General features: G+C 41.8%; 1 protein-coding gene across 1 annotated transcript in view; it reads right to left on the reverse strand.

Annotated features, from left to right (window-relative positions):
- ttll7 (tubulin tyrosine ligase-like family, member 7) overlaps positions 1-23,323 on the reverse strand; it is a 69,253-nt gene that overhangs the window by 25,599 nt on the left and 20,331 nt on the right. Inside the window, exons 9-12 of the mRNA XM_079650710.1 lie at positions 14,188-14,282; positions 12,142-12,289; positions 8,483-8,556; positions 4,904-5,039 (exon numbers count right to left, since the gene is read on the reverse strand). Of these exons, the coding sequence (XP_079506836.1) occupies positions 4,904-5,039; positions 8,483-8,556; positions 12,142-12,289; positions 14,188-14,282 (453 nt within the window). The remainder of the gene's footprint in view (positions 1-4,903; positions 5,040-8,482; positions 8,557-12,141; positions 12,290-14,187; positions 14,283-23,323) is intronic.

A 23,323-nucleotide genomic window follows, 5' to 3' on the forward strand; every position in this document is an offset into this window, starting at 1 on the left:
CTGTATGTAGGTGGCTTGTGTTAAAAGAGCAGGAGTTATTACTTTAGTGGCATGTACATCGTGCTGTAGGGTTATTTCTTGAATTTGTGTCTGTGAGTGGCTGGTTGTACTGGAACTCCAGGTTCAAATGCAGTGCGCAGGATAAAACCGACCCATTCAGTTTCAGGCCATGTGCATCAGTAATCATGTGTTTTTAATTCTGCGTGCTGTGCAACATGATTAGCAGCTAATGTACAGCTCATGGTTCCCACCCATTTTTCTCTTAACCATCAAATGATTGAAGTTCATTTTGAGCTGTCCAAAACTACTTCTAGATTTGTGATAACATAAAATCCATTTGAAAATAAAGTTAAAACTATTAACTCTTCTTTAAACCAGACTACCAACAGCCCTTTAAAGACTGTTTGTATCCCTCTGCTTAATGTGCATTTCCAGAGCTTGAAGACCACTTTGATAGGATCTGCACTGACTTTGAACTGCTCCCACACAACGTTAGCAGTTTGTGTACTGCTGCTATTTTATCATATTGGCATAGCCACAGGCCAGCTGAGCATGCACCTGCATTTTTATTTGTATTTCCATTATCTATGAGAGCAAAATAGAGGAATGGGAATACATCAACTGAACCAGGCGGGAAACATAGAAAGCTAAGAACAGAACTAACAATTTGATGCATACCTCTCAACCAAACTGTAATGGAAGAGGGGAGAGGGGAGAGGGGTGATGCAAACCCTGTAGAAGCAAGTGTAACAGTCATGAAGCCTGGCTGTGCCGTGTGTCAGCATATTATCCCTGGGATAACAAAACATGCTTTATTTTCTTTGATAGTGTGACAATCCATGCCAATTTTCAATTCACGGCCCTGAGACCGCAACAAAGGCAGCAAACACGAGTCTAGCGGGGACAATGTCAGTCAGACTTGACAGATATGGAAGGCTGGCAAATGACCTCTGGCCCCTTGCAACAGGAAGAACCAGCCAAACAAGCAATGCACGTCACAAGATGACTTGTGGATCCCACCAGGGTTATAGTCTAAAGCACTTTGACTGACCGGTGCACAAAATTAGAGGTTTGGTTTATTATGAGATCATTAACTGTTGTGTTTACAGATAGAGACCTAAAGATGGGTACGTTTAGCTACAAAGTTTAAAGTAAACTTTCAAAGTTTTTTTCTAGATGTAAAAAAAAAACGTATTGGTATTTGGCAGAAGCTTAAATCTACCAAGAGGTGAATTGTGGCCGGAAGAAAAAAAGTGGGAGTTGGAGTGAGGAGTGCCAGGAAGAGTTTGTTGTGTTCAGTACAGAAAGTGTAGCCTAATGTTATCGAAAACATGTTCAATGTTGAGGCTAAATACTGATTTTAACAATATCAGGCCTTGAATTGGGAACTTGAAGATCTTTTAGAAGTACTCTATTTGCAACAAAAGCATTCAAACTTGTGCAGGTTATAAATAAAGTCGTTTTTGAGTCTCCACAGTCAGTGTGAGCAATGAGAATGGAGTATGAATATTAGTTTTGTCTAGAGCTCAAATAGGAACATGTGGGAGGAAAATGATAACAATAACGAAGCTGAAGGGCACAAACAAACCCACCTAAAGTCTGTCAAGAAACTCAAATCATTTTAAATTCTTCCCTCGTCTGCTGAATATCATATTTGAATTCATTAACATCATTTATTTTAAAAGATTGACAAGATTGGTATCTCACACTGTCACTGCAATCCAGTATATACTCATGATCATGAGTCGGCAAACATTAAATCAGTTTTCCTTTGTTCTAATCATCTTTCTTGCTTTCTACATTTACTGAGAGCCACATTTTTGTGTTGAACATACCTCGGCCAGTTGTATGCCTGATCTTTGATTGACATCTCCACAAAAAGGTATCTATGTATCAAAGATTCCCCTGTTGAAAGGACGCCCAATAACTTTCTGAAACCAGCTTGCAAGTGGGTGGAAGCTGTTGAAGTAGGTTTGTTTCTACAAAAGCTGCAGTAGTTATACAGTGGGGCAAAAAAGTATTTAGTCAGTCACCAATTGTGCAAGTTCTCCCACTTAAAAAGATGAGAGAGGCCTGTAATTTTCCTCCTAGGTATACCTCAACTATGAGAGACAAAATGAGAAAAAACAGAAAATCACATTGTCTGATTTTTAAAGAATTTATTTGCAAATTATGGTGGAAAATAAGTATTTGGTCAATAACAAAAGTTCATCTCAATACTTTGTTATATACCCTTTGTTGGCAATGACAGAGGTCAAACGTTTTCTGTAAGTCTTCACAAGGTTTTCACACACTGTTGCTGGTATTTTGGCCCATTCCTCCATGCAGATCTCCTCTAGAGCAGTGATGTTTTGGGGCTGTCGCTTGGCAACACGGACTTTCAACTCCCTCCAAAGATTTTCTATGGGGTTGAGATCTGGAGACTGGCTAGGCCACTCCAGGACCTTGAAATGCTTCTTACGAAGCCACTCCTTCGTTGCCCGGGCGGTGTGTTTGGGATCATTGTCATGCTGAAAGACCCAGCCACGTTTCATCTTCAATGCCCTTGCTGATGGAAGGAGGTTGTCACTCAAAATCTCACGATACATGGCCCCATTCATTCTTTCCTTTACACGGATCAGTCGTCCTGGTCCCTTTGCAGAAAAACAGCCCCAAAGCATGATGTTTCCACCCCCATGTTTCACAGCAGGTATGGTGTTCTTTGGATGCAACTCAGCATTCTTTCTCCTCCAAACACGTCTAGTTGAGTTTTTACCAAAAAGTTCTATTTTGGTTTCATCTGACCATATGACATTCTCCCAATCCTCTTCTGGATCATCTAAATGCTCTCTAGCAAACTTCAGACGGGCCTGGACATGTACTGGCTTAAGCAGGGGGACACGTCTGGCACTGCAGGATTTGAGTCCCTGGCGGCGTAGTGTTTTACTGATGGTAGCCTTTGTTACTTTGGTCCCAGCTCTCTGCAGGTCATTGACTAGGTCCCCCCGTGTGGTTCTGGGATTTTTGCTCACCGTTCTTGTGATCATTTTGACCCCACGGGGTGAGATCTTGCATGGAGCCCCAGATGGAGGGAGATCATCAGTGGTCTTGTATGTCTTCCATTTTCTAATAATTGCTCCCACAGTTGATTTCTTCACACCAAGCTGCTTACCTATTGCAGATTCAGTCTTCCCAGCCTGGTGCAGGTCTACAATTTTGTTTCTGGTGTCCTTTGACAGCTCTTTGGTCTTGGCCATAGTGGAGTTTGGAGTGTGACTGTTTGAGGTTGTGGACAGGTGTCTTTTATACTGATAACGAGTTCAAACAGGTGCCATTAATACAGTTAACAAGTGGAGGACAGAGGAGGCTCTTAAAAAAGAAGTTACAGGTCTATGAGAGCCAGAAATCTTGTTTGTTTGTAGGTGACCAAATACTTATTTTCCACCATAATTTGCAAATAAATTCTTTAAAAATCAGACAATGTGATTTTCTGGATTTTTCTTTCTCATTTTTTCTCTCATAGTTGAGGTATACCTAGGATGAAAATTACAGGCCTCTCTCATCTTTTTAAGTGGGAGAACTTGCACAATTGGTGGCTGACTAAATACTTTTTTGCCCCACTGTATATGACATCCCCTCCCAGTGAAATTAATGTTTAATGTCAATACCACTGTCAGAAATATCCATTATAAGCATTCATTTTTAATATTAGGTTGCCAAAAGCAGTATGTTTCTTTGTTTGATCTGCATACTCATCAATGCCTTTTCCCTCCATGTGTTGTAATATCCCCCAATCCTTTCTCAGTGTCTTTTTGATTAATTGATTTGTTATTTCTGAATACATAACCAGACTTCAAAACAGAACAGTGCCTCTTTCTTGTGTATATTTTCTTTAGAACTTGACTCAACTCATCAAGTGCGTCCTTAATAGTCTTATCATAATTATCTCTATTTATCAACTTCTCACCATCTTTATACTTTATGACTATTATTGTCAACCTTCTTCCGTCATCATTTAAACCCTCCACATTTCTCTCTATTCGGCCTCTCTCTACCAAAGTTGTTTGGTATAGAAATGAACTTCTCTTCATTGCAAAGTCTCTCCATACCTTGAGGTTCAGCTGAAGCTAGATCCCTCCAGGTACCAGACCGGCATTGGCATTTATATGCATGCAATGACTTCTACCCCACATACAAACATGCATGTGTCTCAGTATATTGCAAAACAAGTTTGCGTGTATGTACTATATTATATGTTCCAATGTGTATCCCTGAATCTAAATAAATAATCTCCCTGAAGGAAAGTAAACCAAAATATGTGGGCAGCAACTGTAATCAACTTTGAAGCCTCTCCATCACTAACTCTGACAGGAATATATAGGAAGAGGACAAGAGAATCTGAAAAGAGTGTCTAAATGTAAATAAATAAAAATGACACTGTTGTGTTGGTTTGATTTGCTTCTAAAAGCTCATGTGGACAGCACAATACATACTTTCGAAGTGAATGACAGTGGAAAAGCTCTGCAGAGATAGAAGAAGGACATTCTGTCAGACGTTCCTACAAATCTGAAGGACAGCAGCACACTTTCCACATTATTTGCGCATCCTTTCTTGCCTCTGTGGACAGAATCTTAATAGAAACGCATGTGTATTTTTTTTTTGGCATGTGCTTGTCTACAAGTGTTTGCATACTGTGCGTGTTTTTGTGTTTGTGTGTGTGTGTGTGTGTGTGTGTGTGTGTGTGTGTGTGTGTGTGTGTGTGTGTGTGTGTGTGTGTGTGTGTGTGTGTGTGTGTGTGTGTGTGTGTGTGTGTGTGTGTGTGTGTGTGTGTGTGTGTGTGTGTGTGTGTGTGTGTGTGTGTGTGTGTGTGTGTGTGTGTGTGTGTGTGTGTGTGTGTGTGACAGTCTGCCACTGACGTACGTGCCTTCATTCGTTTCAGAGGATTATTCATTTCCTTTTGAAGTGAGGCAGCTCGCCCGGCGAGGAAGGTCTGAAAGGCGGCCGAGAGCAGGCTTTCATACTTCTCCAACAGCAGCTTGTCGTCTGGGGGGTAAATACGTCTGTAGGCCGCAGAGACACAGGGAGAAAAGCAAGGAGAGTGAGGGAGGAGTGGAGAAAGAAAAGGCAAAAAAAGGAGGGTCATCGGTACTCGGAAGAAATGGGATGAGAAGGGTGAGAGAAGACATGATGAAATAGAGAAAACAGAGTATGGGTTCACAGAGAAGAGGGTGGGAGTGATTGGGTGGAGGAAAAGAAAGAGAAGAAGGGGATTGGGGTCCAGAAAAAAAGGGATACGAGGTGAGAGGAGGAGTGGTGACAGACGTGGGAGGGAGGGAATCGGATAAAAGACAGAAAAAAGGAGGGCAAGAAAGGAGTGAAAAGAAAGAAAGATGAAGAAAAAGAGCACGAAGACAGAGAAAAGCAGCACAGAGATTGAGAGGGGGAGAGATCGATGAAAGAAGAGGTGATGGAGTGAGGCACAGAGAGGTCGAGGCACAGCGGGTGAGAGTGGTAGATGGACAAAAAAAGAGAGCAAGCAGGAGGGGAAACACAGGCGGAGAGAATTATAAGTATTTCAATGAGAGGTGTGGAATGATGGAGAGACAAATGAAGGTGAGGGGCAGAGAAAAGACAGACAGAAGGAAAGAAGTATTAATGGAGACCTTGAGTCAAGAAACTGTACAAACTTCAATCCATTATTTTCACATGGCGTAATATACATCAATGAAACTGCTTCACACACACACACACACACACACACACACACACACACACACACGCACACACACACACACACACACACACACACACACACACACACACACACTGAAAAGTGCACTTCAAAGTGTGTCACAGTCTTTGCTGATGTGCCCATTCACACCTACTGTATACTTCTGCTTGGTTTTAACAGTGCTCAGTGTTTATCTTAGGCCCGGGAGGATTAGGAATAAGTATAAAGCTCTGCCTGGTTATCCTCATAATACATCTCCAAATGCTCCCATGTCATTGCTTTAGCCATCAAATCAAAACAATGACACTGTTTTATTAAGCACGGAGAGGAGTGTAAAAGCATGGAGACATTTACAGACAGATACACATTAGAGCCAGACTCCTCTTCAGTTGGCCTTCTGAATGAACATAGTGTTAACTTAAGGGGAGTAAAGTACAGACATCATGTCACTGTCAAACACACAGATATAAAGTTGGCTTCACTGTTTATGCGGCTGCATGACATTTTCTAAGGCATTGCTGTTAGGCTTTTCACACATCAGCATCTGAGCTGTAGATTGTTGGAAGGGTATAATGCCAAGTCAAGTTTAACATTGCCCAATTTCATCATTAAACATTTTACTGCACCCCATCTGCCGTTTGAACACTTAATGCAGACATGCTGTTTTAAGTACATGATGTCTATGTAGTTGAAACGTTGACCCAATTCTATGCATTACTTTAGTTACTGCAGTTTGAATCAGGAAACTACTGAATGTTAAGAAACCTCACTTTATTAGCTTCCCTTGGAACTATCCTATACGTCTTTTTTTTAAACCACCTTTAAGGTACATGGACCAGATTATTTTCTTCCTCTTGAGAGACTCTGAGAGCAGTGAAAAACATCTACACAACAGTAGGGCTGCTCTATTAGTCGTATTTTAATCACAATTACGATTTTGGCTTGCAACGATTATGAAAACAACATAATCTAAATAAAACGTTTTTGTTTTTTTTTGTTTTTTTAAATATATATTTATTTATTGTTTTTTCAGTTGAATTATACTTAAAGTTCAGGGTAATCAACTGTCAAAAACATACTACACCTTTCTCAATACATTTATGTTTTCAAAGTAAATGGATAATCGTTTTTAATAATCGTGATATCAATTATTGACCCAAATAATCGAGATTAGGATTTTTGCCATAATCAAGCAGCCCTACACAACAGTGGGATATACTGAATGTAAATGACAATATATGAAAAGAGACAGAAATTGTCGACTCTCAAAAAGCAACATAAATCAGTGAAAAGTAAAAGGTCTTTTATCGTTTTTACACTTTTATAGTGGGTGTTAACTGCTCCCTCTTTTTGGCACTCTCCCTCTCTGAACATATGGACGTTTTATTTGAGGTTGACCCTGCAATATTGTTTTTAAAATAAAACGTTTGTGCTGAGGCTTATTTTCCTCCCACATGTTCCCAATTGGGTGATAGAGAAAAATAATATTCATATTCCACTTACATTAGTTTAAAACGATCTCTGTTAAGGTCAAAAGGCTCCTGATTCCAACTGTGTAAGTGATGTTAAATGCACATCAACAATGGCAGTTACCAGCTGGGTTTCCCTCCGGTTCATCAGGGTCTTGGCTTGTCTGTAACTGAGGCAAGTTTCATCTAATCGCCGAACGTAAGTAAGTTCATTACCCAAACTCATCTAATGAGTAGCAGTGTGTTAATCAGACTCCAGTGCTGCGCCGGGACACCATTTGAATGCTAAGAGGTCTTTATTAGGTGCGCTCCAGACAGACCTCAGCCTCTCTGATTGACTGTCTGGCTGCGTGTCTGAAAAGAGGAAGGAGGTGACAGCACTTCATGCAGCCTGCCATCTGCATTCTGACTAGCCATTCAGTCAAGTGATGAGTCAAGAAGTCACTTACACTTCAGGTTACAGCAAAAAAAAGCCCAGTGTGTGTCTGTGTGAGCCAATTGTCTGTGTGTTGTGTGTGCGTGTGCGTGTGCGTGTGTGTGTGTGTGTGTGTGTGTGTGTGTGTGTGTGTGTGTGTGTGTGTGTGTGTGTGTGTGTGTGTGTGTGTGTGTGTGTGTGTGTGTGTGTGTGTGTGTGTGTGTGTGTGTGTGTGTGTGTGTATGCATGCATACAACTTAGAGAGAGAAAGAGAAAGCAAGACCTATAAATGTGTGTGCACATGTTGGATAAAGAGATGGAGGCAGGAAGAAAAAAGTGAGGGAGTGAAGGAGCGTTAGCAATTTGCAGGGGATGAGCGGCAAATCAAACTCGGTGTTGCTGAGTCATGCTCTAAGATGGATCTGAGAGGTGAATGTAAAAACTTGTCACACACGATGTCTTCCAAAATCCCAGCTGGAGTCAGAGGATAAAACAGTAGAGGTGTGTGGGGGATAGAAGAGATGGGGAAAGGCTTCCAGTCGGCAGGCATATTTACATGTACATATAAAGTATACATGGTGATTTGAATTTCCGAATTGCACAGCGTTTAAGGGGGTATCCATTTATACCTCCACATAACACACTCTGTTTTCCTTTCTCCCTTTCTATTTAACATATTCTCTCAGTCTTAATTCTTCCACCTCGTGCTCTTTTAAAACAGTGGGTGTTCTCTTTTGTTTGTTCTCTCTGCAGCTCCATTATGTATTCTCCTGGGAGCGTGGCACTCTGCAGATGACCCCCTAAATGTAAGTGGAGATGGTACCAGAATACTGGGTGGGGTTCCTGAAGGGAGGGCCCCCTCTGCCCGGCAGTTTGCCTCTTCCTTACCTGTAGTTCCCCAGATGTTGCTTTTCATGCTCTTCCCTGGAGATCTGCTTGCGGACCTGTGCCAGTCTCTCTTTCTAAAAAAAATAGGAGAAACAAAATATATTTCCCAGGTTAAAGTCACTGCCTTCTGACCTCATCCTGTAATAGGAATACAGAAAGAATGATGGAAAAGGCAGAAGGGGAAAATATGAGGAAACAACAGTCTCACCAACAATGCCTCATAATTAGGCATTTTTCCATATAGTCTGTAATTCTAATGTTTAGAAGATATAATGGTGGAGCTCAGTCAGCCAATTGAGTATAAAACAAAGAGGTTTTCACTCCGATTATAGGTTCTGAGCAATATGTGAGTTAAATACACCTGAACCTGGTCTTGCACATCAGCCATAACAGCACTCAAAAACAAGGTGGTCCCCCTTTCAAAGTAGTGCCTGTACACCCTCTTTTCTTATGCCACTGATTACTGTCATGGCTTATCAAAAGGCTAATCAAAGAGCGCACAAAGCGTATGTACCAGTAACTGCCACTTTTCCCCCTATATATGTGAGAAAAGCTCCCTGACTCCATTTCAAAGAGAACATAATTAAATGGTATACTTATCTAAGAAAACGTTGACTCTTTTGATCAAATCAAGTTTTATTTATATGGCTCATTTCAAAGCGATTTTTGGTCGAGCCAAAGTGCTGTACATGTAATAAAAACACTTTACTACAATCACAATAAAAGACAATAGTTTACAACAGAAATATAAAAAACTAAAACACAGGGAATAGTCAGGTGTCATGCTCCGCTCTGACTAGAAGGCCAGAGAGAAGACTCTTTTGATGTAGAGTAAGAAGTAAGAAACTGAATTTCTGCTCTAGCTTTTCTTCTTGTTTAAATCCTGTGCAGAAAACAAACCTATAGATTGTTGGGTTGTTTACTGAAGTAACACATCGTATGAAATAAGAATTTCTTATTTGTGCTTTTTTACAAACTGGGTCTCATGTGCTAACTAAATGTATCTGTTGATATCTATGAGCATTTATCTGATGATTGCCTGTACCTGCATTTTTTGTTGTTGTAGTTAGCTACATTTTAAGGGTCATGTTTCTTTACCACACCCTTAAGAGCCTTTAACGGAGTAGGGTTGTCTCCCACATGACTTGAAAATTAGAAAAACCTCAATTAAGTGTTAGTGCATAAAGCCCCTGTCACACTTTCCCGAAATTGACACCCGATGGACACACGATTAAGGAAATGTTCAAATTCGGCTCTGATCGTAACAACCTCGGGCCATTCGTGAGGGCATCTTAAGCCATCGTATGACCGCCGGTGGAGTTTCTCAGGCTCCGGCAGCAACGTCGTGAGCGGCAACTTCGTAAGGCACTCGTGAGGGCATCTTCTTATCATCGGTGCCATCGGGCATTCGCCTTCACTCTGATCGGGGCGAATGCCCGATGGCACCGATGATAACAAGATGCTCTCACGATGGCCTTACGAAGGGCAAAATTGACACACAAATTCAACACGAAAATGAACCTTCGCAAGGTCCTTCGGCAATCTTTTGGCATGCCAAAGATTTTGCCATCGCTCACGAAGTTGCTGCCGGAGCCTAAGAAACTCCACCGGCGGTCATACGATGGCTTAAGATGCCCTCACGAATGTCCCGATGTTGTTATGATCAGAGCTGAATTTGAACTTTTCCTTTATCGTGTGTCCATCGGGTTGTTTTATTGCACAAAAAAATCATGTAAACATATTAAGTTCTGTGAAACTGAAAAGGATATAATATATTATTTTGAAGGCGAGTTGACAGGAAGTTGTTGTTGCTATGGAAACAACATTACGGAGAAAACTTAATATCTTCTACATATAAAGACGGATAAAGTAAAGAACAAAGTCTGAAAATATCAGTACAGTATCATAGTACTTTAACATAATCGTTGTTGTTACTTTCGTTGCAGTTGTATGTCTTAAATGTAATGTAAATGTTGCCTTTGTGTGTGGTTCGGGGCCATGTTCGTGCGAAATTCACAATTCCATATTCGTGTGTCCATCGGGTGTCAATTTCGGGACAGTGTGACAGGGGCTTTACATACAGTGGGGCAAAAAAGTATTTAGTCAGTCACCAATTGTGCAAGTTCTCCCACTTAATAAGATGAGAGAGGCCTGTAATTGTCATCCTAGGTATACCTTAACTATGAGAGACAAAATGAGAAAAAAAATCCAGAAAATCCCATTGTCTGATTTTTAAAGAATTTATTTGCAAATTATGGTGGAAAATAAGTATTTGGTCAATAACAAAAGTTCATCTCAATACTTTGTTATATACCCTTTGTTGGCAATGACAGAGGTCAAACGTTTTCTGTAAGTCTTCACAAGGTTTTCACACACTGTTGCTGGACATGCAGATCTCCTCTAGAGCAGTGATGTTTTGGGGCTGTCGCTGGGCAACACGGACTTGATGTTTCCACCCCCATGTTTCACAGTAGGTATGGTGTTCTTTGGATGCAACTCAGCATTCTTTCTCCTCCAAACACGTCTAGTTGAGTTTTTACCAAAAAGTTATATTTTGGTTTCATCTGACCATATGACATTCTCCCAATCCTCTTCTGGATCATCTAAATACTCTTTAGGAAACTTCAGACGGGCCTGGACATGTACTGGCTTAAGCAGGGGGACACGTCTGGCACTGCAGGATTTGAGTCCCTGGCGGCGTAGTGTGTTACTGATGGTAGCCTTTGTTACTTTGGTCCCAGCTCTCTGCAGGTCATTGACTAGGTCCCCCCGTGTGGTTCTGGGATTTTTGCTCACTGTTCTTGTGATCATTTTGACCCCACGGGGTGAGATCTTGCGTGGAGCCCCAGATCGAGGGAGATTATCAGTGGTCTTGTATGTCTTCCATTTTCTAATAATTGCTCCCACAGTAGATTTCTTCACACCAAGCTGCTTACCTTTTGCAGATTCAGTCTTCCCAGCCTGGTGCAGGTCTACAATTTTGTTTCTGGTGTCCTTTGACAGCTCTTTGGTCTTGGCCATAGTGGAGTTTGGAGTGTGACTTTTTGAGGTTGTGGACAGGTGTCTTTTATACTGATAACGAGTTCAAACAGGTGCCATTAATACAGTTAACAAGTGGAGGACAGAGGAGGCTCTTAAAGAAGAAGTTACAGGTCTGTGAGAGCCAGAAATCTTGTTTGTTTGTAGGTGACCAAATACTTATTTTACCGAGGAATTTACCAATTAATTCATTACAAATCCTACAATGTGATTTCCTGGATTCTTTCCCCCCATTCTGACTCTCATAGTTGAAGTGTACCTACAGTAGGATGAAAATTACAGGCCTCTCTCATCTTTTTAAGGGGGAGAACTTGCACAATTGGTGGCTGACTAAATACTTTTTTCCCCCACTGTAAAGCATTATCTAGCTAAAGGGGGAAAAGAACATCTCTAAATGATGATGTTACAATCTGCGTTGTGATATCCAAAGTCAACGCCTTTATTTATGTGACTTCTTAAGCACATTTAGATATGAAAATAACTAGCGTTGTACATTTCTTACTTTTATCTAACGATTAAACAGCAACTCGAAAGCTCATTAAAAGGCTCTCTGAGGCTCACCAGAGAACCAGATGCTGTAGTTATAATAATATGATATAAATAATGTGTCTGAGCCTCACCAGCTCCTCTCTCCTGCGCTCCAGTGTGTGCCGTTGTTTCTCCCAGTCTGAGGAAGCAGCTGAGAGTTTCTTCACAGAGCCGTGTCCATAGAGCCGGCGCTGAGCCTCTGCTTTCTGCTGGGCCAGGTTGCGTTTCTTATCACTGGCTCTGGAACAACATATATCAAGTTAAGATTCACAAGAGTGCAGATTTGAGTACGAAAAAAAGAGCACATTATCTGAGAATACCATTTTTTCCAATAATAGCTCTGACAACTGTGTTTTCCAAAAACAATTTGCATCTTCGATTATTTGTCTTGACAGTTTTAGCTGCTGTTGCTGAGAAATAAATGCACTCGACTTGAAATCCCATTGACTTAAACCGTTTCGATGCTCTTTCTCATTTCTGTTTCATAACCGCACACAGTAATTGTTATTTCGGGAAACACAAGACTTATTTTATCGCTACATAGCTCTCAGTTGAAAACAGATGTTATCTGCAGAACAAGGTTTTCATGAATGCTGTAAACAATGACAAACTTGGAAAGCATTCAGGTCTCATCCCTAACTGAGGAACTGTGTGGTCAAAAAGAAAGAAAGAACATCCCTCACAAAACATTTAACAATACAGAGATAAAGATAGAGCCCAGACACAAACAAAGTGACAACCACAAGATGAACAGGACGAGACAGCTCATTCTGAACAAGTGGGCCATTGCGGTCTGGAGAAAGGGCAATTCATTTTAGTCAATCGCTGGCCCTTTAAATTGGATATTGAGTGCTGTTGGGGGGCTGAGGTTTGTCAATGTCCATGCCCGGCCGGGTCTGAATTGATCCCACGTTGATACAGTTGGGGTTGTGAGCCGACCCTACCTCTACACACCACCAACCCCTCCCTTTGGGGAGCAAAGCCATTACTATATAAGGAAAAGTGAGCGAGGTAGAACAAAACCCTCATTCACTCCAGCATGAACATAAGCAGTTTGTCCAGTGGAAAAAGCTCCCCGCCAACTTTCAAGGCCTCCTACGATTTATTTGTCAGGAAATAATCAAATCTAGGCTTTTAATCTGTGGGAACACAGCAAACATCAGCCATGAAACAAATCATTTTGATAAGAGATTTGTTTGTGTCGACTGAGGCTGAGCAGGAGGACGGAGTGGGTTTGTGTGTTGGATGGCTGCACCACGCTCCACACTTGGCCAAACTAGATCTCTGCTGCGTGTAATTGATCCATTGATGTGTGCGTTTCTGTGTGCTCTACATTTGTGTGCTGCATTTGTGCATGTGTGTGACTGGAGTTGAGACTATATTTGGAGCAGTAAGCACAAAGAGAGAGAGACAAAAAGAGAGCAGAGAGGTCCAGAGGTCTGGTGTACGATGATCAATCAGTGGACAGGCTCGCTGTAGCCAGGGGACAGAAAAGCATGCCAGCAAACACACACACACGCGAACACAAACACAACGTACATAAATAAATACATGACACACCAAATATGACAATGTGCATAACCTAAACAGGCAAATAAATACAAAGTGAATAAAGCAAAACAGTAAGCTTATGTTAACAAATAAAGTAAACTTTGAAATACAGATAACATAACTCACTGTTATCCTGTTCCTATCACACACACACACACACACACACACACACACACACACACACACACACACACACACACACACACACACACACACCCACACACACGTCTGATTGAAGGGTGCTCAGTAGAAGCTTAGTTTTGTATCTTGGCATTGTTTTTGTCCATAGCTCAAAGCTGCTGTTAGTCTCTGAATAATGTCACTGCTTTGCAATCAGTCTAAAAACAAAGCAGGAAGAAAGTTGAGTTGTTCTGCGCATTAAACGTAATTCAAAAGTTTTCAGCGTTGGTAAATAAAGAAAACTGGACGAATCAATCAAATAGTTTTAACCTTTACAGCCCAGTAGAATAACATTTGATGTGAGCTTTGCTTCTTTCTGCACATTAAACTTAACGGGCCACACAATTCATGTGTGTCTATCTGCAATCATGTGCATGCGTGTGTGTGACAGTGGTGGAAAATATTACCGAATGTTGAGGAGTTTCAGAGCATCGAGCAGTACCCCTTTCTTCACATCGTGATCAATCTTCTGATCGGTCCCAAAGCTCGGAGCTCGATTGATCTGCCAGAGAGGAGAGAACAGAAACATTCAGAGAATATTCAGGTTTTCTTTTTTTTTTACTTCATCTAATTTTTGTTCTTTCTTCTCAATTCAGCAGACAGAAATACTATGCAATTGCAGGAGTGGGTTTAGGGTATCTTTGGAAAAAAGAGCACTGTTCCCACAAGAAGGAGAGGAAAGAATAGAGAGATGGAAAGGAAGTTTTTTTCTCTTTGAAGGACACTTTGAAACTCTTAGCCTTTGGCTGGGAATAAATCTTGTCTGACGTTGATGTGTGTTGTCGAGCCTGAAGAAGAGCTCTTGTGTGTATGAGTGCTCGCATATGAACAGATTGTGTAGGTTAAACTGTCACTAGATTTGTGACCCTGCTAGCCTTAGCAAGCAGTCCATGACTTTAACTTGAGTATGCCGGGCACTGCGACACCTATCCTAACAACTGCCATACATAATCTCTTTGTGAGCATTAGTGACTTACCAGCGCTCAACTCAATCCCATCATATACAAATCAAGAGCGCTCAGAGAGTCAACTGAGCGACAACGGAATAAGCCACCTTTAATTTTAGGTACAAAAGCCAGTATCGCCAAGGGAACAATTCAAGAGCAGCTTTACCTTTCTTAACAGAACAATTTCCAGCACCGGTGCAAGGTATTCAGATATCAGTTATTATACCTGACACAACAAATCAATTCTTTCCTTTTTGCTCTTTGTTATGTTCCCAAGGTAAAAAAGAGATTGTGCGAGACTACAAAAGGACCAGCAAATGGAGAGCGGCGCGGAAGGAGGGTGAACGGATTGGGAACCGTGAATGGTGTCTTCCTAAGAGCTGTCCAGATCACAATGCAACAGATGCACTGGAAGGCTTTGGTTAGTAAGCCTTGATTTTTTAGATAAGTCAGGTTTCCTCTTAAAGATTGTTTGATGTGGGAACACCAGTATTGTTGGCACCTTTTAGATTTGCAATATTTTCATAAATGTAGGTATTTAAAAATTAGATTTAGAATATATGTGTTATAATTATTTGAAATGTATAGTTGATATACCGTATAGAGGTTATTATCAAGTGGAAATTAGGATTTGTTAACAAGACAAAGACATGCTGTGTGTCACTCTGCAGTATAGAGTTCACTACTGCTGTATTTTGACCTAAAATGTCTGCATCCGTTGATGAAAATCAATTATTTTCAATCAAATAAAAATCACTGCTAATAGTGCTCCAGCTACAGTACAGCTGGATAGTCAGTAAGATTTGGGTCGGAGACATTCTTTTCTTCCTAGCTTTCTTTAGAAAAGGGCAGTTGGATACAGATATACTCATCGAAGCAGCACGGCAGCCAATCACAAATCTTGATTTCAATAACAGAGAAATACTGAGACAATCTGAGCCTTTAGAGCATATTATAGATGTTTTCTATCCACCAATCAGGAGCTTAGGTGAAGAATAGTGAAAGAGGCTAATGGGCTTGGTGTTAAAAATCAAGCTATTTGCAACCATGAAGATATTTGGGCTGAAAATAAGCAACAAAAGCTCCTTTACAGAGATGTGCAAAGCATCTCAAAGGTCGGGGGGGCTTGGCTCTCAGAATCTCCATCCCTCTTTCTCTTCCTCTCCTCTGAACTCGCCAATACTAATTCCAACCCAAAGGTGCTTATTGCTGTGAGGCAGATTTGGGAACCGTGCTCTAAGATAATATTGACATCACAACCAGGCTCCAAGGAACTGCTGCTCTCTACATGAAGGGCTAAATTGTCCTTCAGTCAGAAACCTAAACTCCCACAATATGAATATTATTGTGCAAGGATGCTTTTATGTTGAATTGCATGTAGATAAGCATAGGTGAATAAAAGTAATCAAACATATTCAAACATATACCGCACTGTAGCTGTCTATATTAACCTTAAGATACTGTATAACTTTCTCTGAAGTGGTTGCTCCACTCTTCAACTAGTGAATAGATCCAAAAATGCCACAAGTAAGCTATGGAGTCTGCATCAGCATGACATGGGTCTGAATGGCCCTGCCTTTGTAAATGTGCGTGTTCACCCACATGTGCGTTTTTCTATACGGCAACCATTTATCAGAAGGAGGGTGGGTGGATGATGAATGTCTACCAGTGCAAAGAGGAAAAAATACCCTATCCAACTCTTTCACTCAATAGAAAGAAGTCTACAATACATTCCTTTGTGTGCGGAAAAGTACAGAGCTCCACTTCAACCTACAGTACCTTACCTAAGGAAAAGGAAAAAACACCACAAAAGGAAAAGAGTGAGGGGGTCTGTTTTCATTTAGAGCACTCCTTCGATATGACAGCCACGATGAAAAGAGTATGGCTTTAGAGCGCTGTAGCCTATAGGTAAAAGCCAGACTGGCAGTGATCCTGGCGACGGTTGTCTCGTTACTTGTTTTCATTTCTTAGTTTGATTTGTGGTGTCAAGCTGTCACAGAGAAGACTGGCATCGCAGGACTCGCTGTCTCTCTTTGCTCTCCTTCAATCTTTCCTCTCTCTCCTACTCTCTGCCTGTCACCCTCTCCCTCTGGTTAGTTTCTTTTCCCACTGTTTCTTCCAGTCTCTCAACCTATTTTCTGTCTGGTCACTCACCCCCACCCCTCCTCTGCTAGCCAGCCCTCACTCTCTGGTCATTACCTTTCTTATTCATTTCTTTCCCCATGTTGCTGTGTTCTCCTTTTCCTCTCTGGCAGAGGAAGCTGGACCAGTCTGGTCCTAATGAACCCCTGCAGGCTCCCCAAACCCCCCCTCTGATTTCCTTAAGTGACTCTGGCAGGGTCTTAAAGGAGCCCTCGGTTGCTTCAAGCCGCATTCAATAAAAATGTCAGATGAAAAGATTAGAAACTCCTTTTTAGCTATGTTTTGATTCGATTCAGCATCAGAATCACATCAATGTCTTCCAAAAATCACTTGATTCAACCTTAGAATCAGAATGAATGAGAGGAACATATCAGTCAGTAATTTCTCCCAAGACAGGTTTATACTCATCTGATCACCCAGTTAAACATACACAGTTCAGAGGGTGAGCTGTAAATCATACACATACCCTATAAAGAACATGTAACTTTTTAGTTTCTGCACCTGGAGGTGTGTGTCTGAGACCCATAAGAAGACCCCTTATAAAGCTAAATCAAGCTTCTGGTCCATTTATTGCAAAACTGTCTGTGAAATGCAACGCTGTCTACTGATCTTTATTGCAGGTTCTTAAGGAAAAAACATATGTGAAGGTGCAAACAGCTTATTCTGCATGCTTTTTTGAGTTGATTATAGCCATAGTAGTTCATATTTGTAAAACAAAAAGCATTTAATGTTGGCCCGTCCTTCCCGACTCAACAAACAAGAGTGTTGGCGAGAATAAAGCAGTTAATCAGAGAAATTAAAAGTGAATTCCTGATTGTTTTACAACCGCTATGTTCTAAAGCAAAAACAATAAAGGGTACCGTGCTTCTGTATTAGATGCCAGGAGGCAGGACAAAGTGGCAGGATTTAACAACCTGGGAATGAGAACGGGCTGTACACCCTGCTAGGGAACGCTCTTCACCCCCTGTGTTGGATGCAGGGTCAGCCTCGTATGTTTGTCCCTCGTAGTGGGGGTGTATTGCTCAAGGAGCGTTAATAACCGGCAAAACCAAACGCTAACAATACCACTTTTATTAACCTAGCCAAAGGCCATTATTTACACCAAGAGATCATTTATTTTAGTTCATACTATGGTATGGGAATAACTCAGATCCCAATACATGTAACAATTCATTGTTAACACTTTAATTATGAATAAACCCAGTAAAAAGTTATTTGCAATGATCACACGTTTTACTCCAAATGTAGTGGGCATCCAACAGTTTGCGCCTGTGGCCTCTGCTGTGTCACAGCGACCCTAATAACATAGCAACAGAAATGGATAAACAACAATCAGCTGCTTTCTTTCCACAACAAATTGCTTCCCCCGATCGACATCCATTCTGTGTCTGGAATACTCGTAAAACAAGTGCAGTGGCTGCTCGTGATTAATCGGTTCAGAAAAACGACCCCCTCTTATTATTCCTGGCAGAGTGTAAACAACCACTGCTTTGACAAGCCTCCCATTCTGCCCCGCACACTCGAGGGTATCGGCACAGTTCAACCGCTGTCAGAATGGAGTGTTTGTTGCCGCACAATGGTGGAATGAGAAAGCGAGGCAGAGAGGGAGAGCATGAGAAGCAGAGCGACAGAAAGACAGACAGCTGGCCGCCATGTTAAGTCGCTCTCTTGTTTCAGCCGTCTTATCAATCACTGTTTTGTTCTTTTTTTTTTGGCCTTTTTAGAGATCCAGTCAGACACAGGGAAACTCTAGCTGAGCATGCTGAGCCGCTGGTAAAGGTCCTGGGAGTGAGCGGGCCAACGCTTAGCTCAGCCACCAGTCAGCCTGACCTGCTGACTGTCTGGCTGGCAGGGAGCAGGAAGGGTTGCTTTTGTTGTTGCTATTTTTTTTTTTAAGACACACAGAGATACAATTTGACACAGCCACAAAAAGTAAAAGACGCTCCGAAGGTGGACAAGATGTGTAAAAGTGAACAGAGATATGCAGCTGGACTCAAACTTAGCGCCCACGAACGTTATATCAACAAAACACACCTTCGGTCTGAGACAGACAGGCATAAATATGCAAGAGTATATATATCTCCCTTTAATGTCACTCACACACTGAACCACCACACACACTACAGTTCCATATGTCACTCATAAACAACTGACATATATCTTCAATCACACTCACACACACACACACACACACTCAAACACAGTGACACACACACAATCACTGGTGCTGCCAAACATGGCTGATGATAAATGACTAAATGTTGGGGGGTGTTTTCAACTGCCCCACATACGAGGCCTGTGCGCTCCTAATTTGATACTTATTCCATGAAATAGTCATGTTGGGGGAAAATGGATGTGGATGGAGACAGACAGTCCCATACATCATTCTAATTATTCTTTAATAAACCTGGTATAATCCAAAGAGTGGCTCGTAGGTAACTACTGCCACCTAGGGGTTCACAGGGCAAAAGACTCAGAGCTGAGGCCGAGATCCATGGACATTAAAATAAGAATGAATCCAACAAAGTACCAAAGATGAATCAAAAGCAAAAGGACAATGAAGCGTGCAAGATTGACTGAAAGATAATTGCGTATCAAACTGCATGTATACTCAATCTTTTTCACCCTAGAAAATTCCTTTTGAGAGCACAGGTAACGAGTGAATTCCTCCTCAATCACCCAGGATACACAAAGATGTTTGACTCTGCTGTTGTAGGGGTTAGAAAACACTCCTCAAATTTCCTGAGCAAATATCTGAAAGGCAGGCTGACCCCTAAATCTTCTAAATCTAATAGGAAAACAGCTACGTTTTGAATGGCTACTCTTCAAACTTTTATGGGAAGGCTGTCATAACATAACATTTTCATCTCCTACTGCAGAGATGAAATAGAATTTCAATCGAAAGCTTTCATAAGTGTGAGGTGCAATTTATTCCACACAGCAGGTCCACAGTGTTTTCAGTCATTGTAATTAATTTACAGTCTCTGTTAACGTGTGTGAGGGATGTAAGAGAGAGAAAAAATAAATATCCATGTGTTTGTTTCTATGTGTATCGTGGCATCTGTTTACACTTGCCAGCGCAGATTACTCTCCACAAACACACCCCCAACATAAACACACACACACACACACACATACACTTGCGCTCAAAAGAAAAGGAAGTCTGGATTATGTTGGCTCTGAGGGATGGACAAGCAAACCAAACTCATCTTGAAACAATCGGGGACAGAGCCCAGAAAGAGGAAAGTTGCAGGAAGGGAGAAGGGAGGGAGAGGTGGGGTGAGGAATCACCGCCCTTAGGGGAGCAGTCCAGCTGCAATCTGTTTGTCTGTTGTCGTGAAGCCCATTCACTCACACACACACAAACACAGTTGGACACAAACAAACCAGTGCCACGGTTGACCTAACCATGCCCGCCTCATTAGCTGCCAATCACTCTGCACATGCCGTCCTAAAGGGGGAGCAGGAGGGAGAGAAAGGGAAGGAGATGGATGAGGAGATGGTAGTTACGTTGCAACTATCAATAATCGAGCTGCCTAAGCTCCCGTGTCCTATAGTGTCTCAATACCGAAACGTTACATTAAGTAAAACACCATGAAAGTTGGAAAATAACGTGTTTCCTCCTTGCTTTATTTCATTAGTCAGTGAATTGGTCTGTTTCAGTGCTTTAAGCATGATACCTCCATTACTCGAACGCAATAAAAAGACGGGCTGGGGGTAAGGTAGGTAGATCAGGATGACCAAGCATACTCACACACACACACACACACACACACACACACACACACACACACACACACACACACACACACACACACACACACACACACACACACACACACACACACACACACACACACACACACACCACAGAGGGCTATTCCCAGAGGGACAAAGACCACACGTCTAGATACACACCCCCACACACTGAGTGTAGACACATTCACACGAGACACAGAAGCACCCACAGTTGCATGTGGTGGCTTTCATACTACATGTGTGTTTATACTGCAGGCAAACACTCATACAGTACCTACAGTATGCACCTATTCAAACACCACACACACTGACACAGCATAAATCTAATTCAGATTCACACACACACACAGGGGGACTGTGGCCCTAACAAGCAGACCGACCAGCCTTCATGCTGCCTGACACTAGAGAGATGGCTTTCTAATTATTTGTGCTTCCTACAAACTGTTGTTTCTTCCTTTTTAGAGTTTACCAGCTTAAGCGTATTTGCTTTCTGTGTTTTTTTTTAATGAAATGAGTCTGTAATGAGGCTGGGCTTCAATCAACCTGTCTTTGTGTTGTTGTCCATGGACACCAATCAGTACCCCATGAGAACAATGCATTTTCCTCCATGTCGGTTCAGTATCAGTAACAAAGGACAGATCATTTAAATGAATCGTTTTTTGTGTTTGTGTGTATGTATTCCTCCTGTCCCAGACCATCACCCACCAAACCTTTAGTATATTTTTCCCATTTTCTTCACTCCATTTGACGTTATTCGTCATGCCGGCTTACAGCAAATGGGCCCTGGATGAACTTGACAGAGGGGGTGCGGGGGTGATAATGCTGCCGATTGCTATATTCTGTCATTGAGTTAATGCAGTCCTTATGGCTCATACTGGATTTGGAGACGGCTGCTGTTCGGTTTGACCCAACACCCCAATTTTAAATCACCACCACGTTTGGCAGAATTCATGAGCAAAGCCTGTATCATAATAGTGTTCCTAGGCTATATTAAATGTATACTGATTTTTGCATCAATTATGTTGTCAATTGTATTTCTTGTTTTGCTTCTCTTTATTATTTTGCTTTCAAAAGACAAAGCAAACACTCAATAGAGCCCTCAAAGCAAAAGCCTTGGCAACCTTGCCTATACGAGACACAGATGCTGTCTGGGCGGGTTTAATGAAAGTGAATGTCTCGGGTTACACCATTTGAGCAAGTGTGTGTGTAGCGCTGATGTTTTGAATGTCAATAGGAGGTAAAAACTTGTGTTGAAAACCCTGCTGAATTAAGATAAGGATCACACAAAAGCCTGTCTCTCTTTTTACCTTCTTTTTATCTCCCCTGCTATACCTGCTCTCAGCACAATGCGCCCATTTGATGCCTAGCCTTGGTTTGACAATCCTCACTCCAGCCTTCTCTGTTTTCACCCCTGTGACAAGCTATTTAGCAGGTGGCGCTGCTCTGTGGCTTTTGCCTCCCGAGTCTCACTGTTCGTTATCAGTATATTTGCAATGATGTCTTTGTGCATGTTCTTTTACAAACAGCTGGTGAATTGTATCTTGCACAGAAGCTTTCCTGAGATGTTAGATAGAGGCGAGTTGTCCTCTAATCATGGACTTGCAGTATTTTGAATACCTTGTCTGAAAAAAACATTGGAGGATGTGAGAGGCAATCGTGTTCCTTTCCCCCCACCAGCCTACTACATACACTCAGGAAATGACAAACAAAAATACAAATACAAAGGGCAGGATTATGTCATCTGACAGTTTCTTAATATGATACCATCTAGCTTTCAGGTACCCGACTGGTTTTGAGTTTACACAGGTTGAAATCTCATTTCCTGGCTGCGAGTCTGCATGTCCAGCAACCAACTTTGACGTTTTAAAAGAGTAAGAGAGGAAGACATTGTCGGAACAGCAGTCTGGGTAAAGCCCCAACGAGGCGTGGCACACGTAATTCACAGTGACACCAATAAGAACCTGAGAGCTGGAGTCCACAAATTCAAAGGAAACCTGTAAGGCCTAGATTGTGTTGCAATTCCTGCCACAAGTTTTACTGTTTTGTAACTCAAAGGGGCGGCAGAAATACATAACAAAAAAGAAAATGGTGAAACGCAGTGAAATAGATTTAATTTACCACAAAATTCTGCAAAGCGATCTGCTTCAAATTTTAATTTGGACCTGAGGGCTGCTATAGGGTACCGTTGTGGAAACCAAGCCTATGGGCTCGGCTGCATCCCTGCAGAATAGAAAAGACGTTGAAAGGCTAAAAAGTGGAATAAAGTTATTTCAGGCTGTGACAGCGTACGCAGTGAGGATTTGAGAAGTGGTCTTCATGCTTGCAAACTATCCCCCGACTAATCAGTTGAATTTTGGAAATAAATGATTGTTGCTGGTAAATGTTGCGTGAAAGAGAAGCGTGTGTGTGTGTGTGTGTGTGTGTGTGTGTGTGTGTGTGTGTGTGTGTGTGTGTGTGTGTGTGTGTGTGTGTGTGTGTGTGTGTGTGTGTGTGTGTGTGTGTGTGTGTGTGTGTGTGTGTGTGTGTGTGTGTGTGTGTGTGTGTGTGTGTGTGTGTGTGTGTGTGTGTGTGGGATGTTAATTGATGAGAGTTATAGAGAGCTGCTAGGAGCACAGGGGGGATCATTACTGCTGGAGTGGAACAACTGCATTCACGGCTGTTTCATCCATGTCTCATACATACATAAACACACACA

Source organism: Notothenia rossii (assembly GCF_949606895.1).
Source record: "Notothenia rossii genome assembly, chromosome: 1".
In the NCBI taxonomy this organism is placed as follows: domain Eukaryota; kingdom Metazoa; phylum Chordata; class Actinopteri; order Perciformes; family Nototheniidae; genus Notothenia; species Notothenia rossii.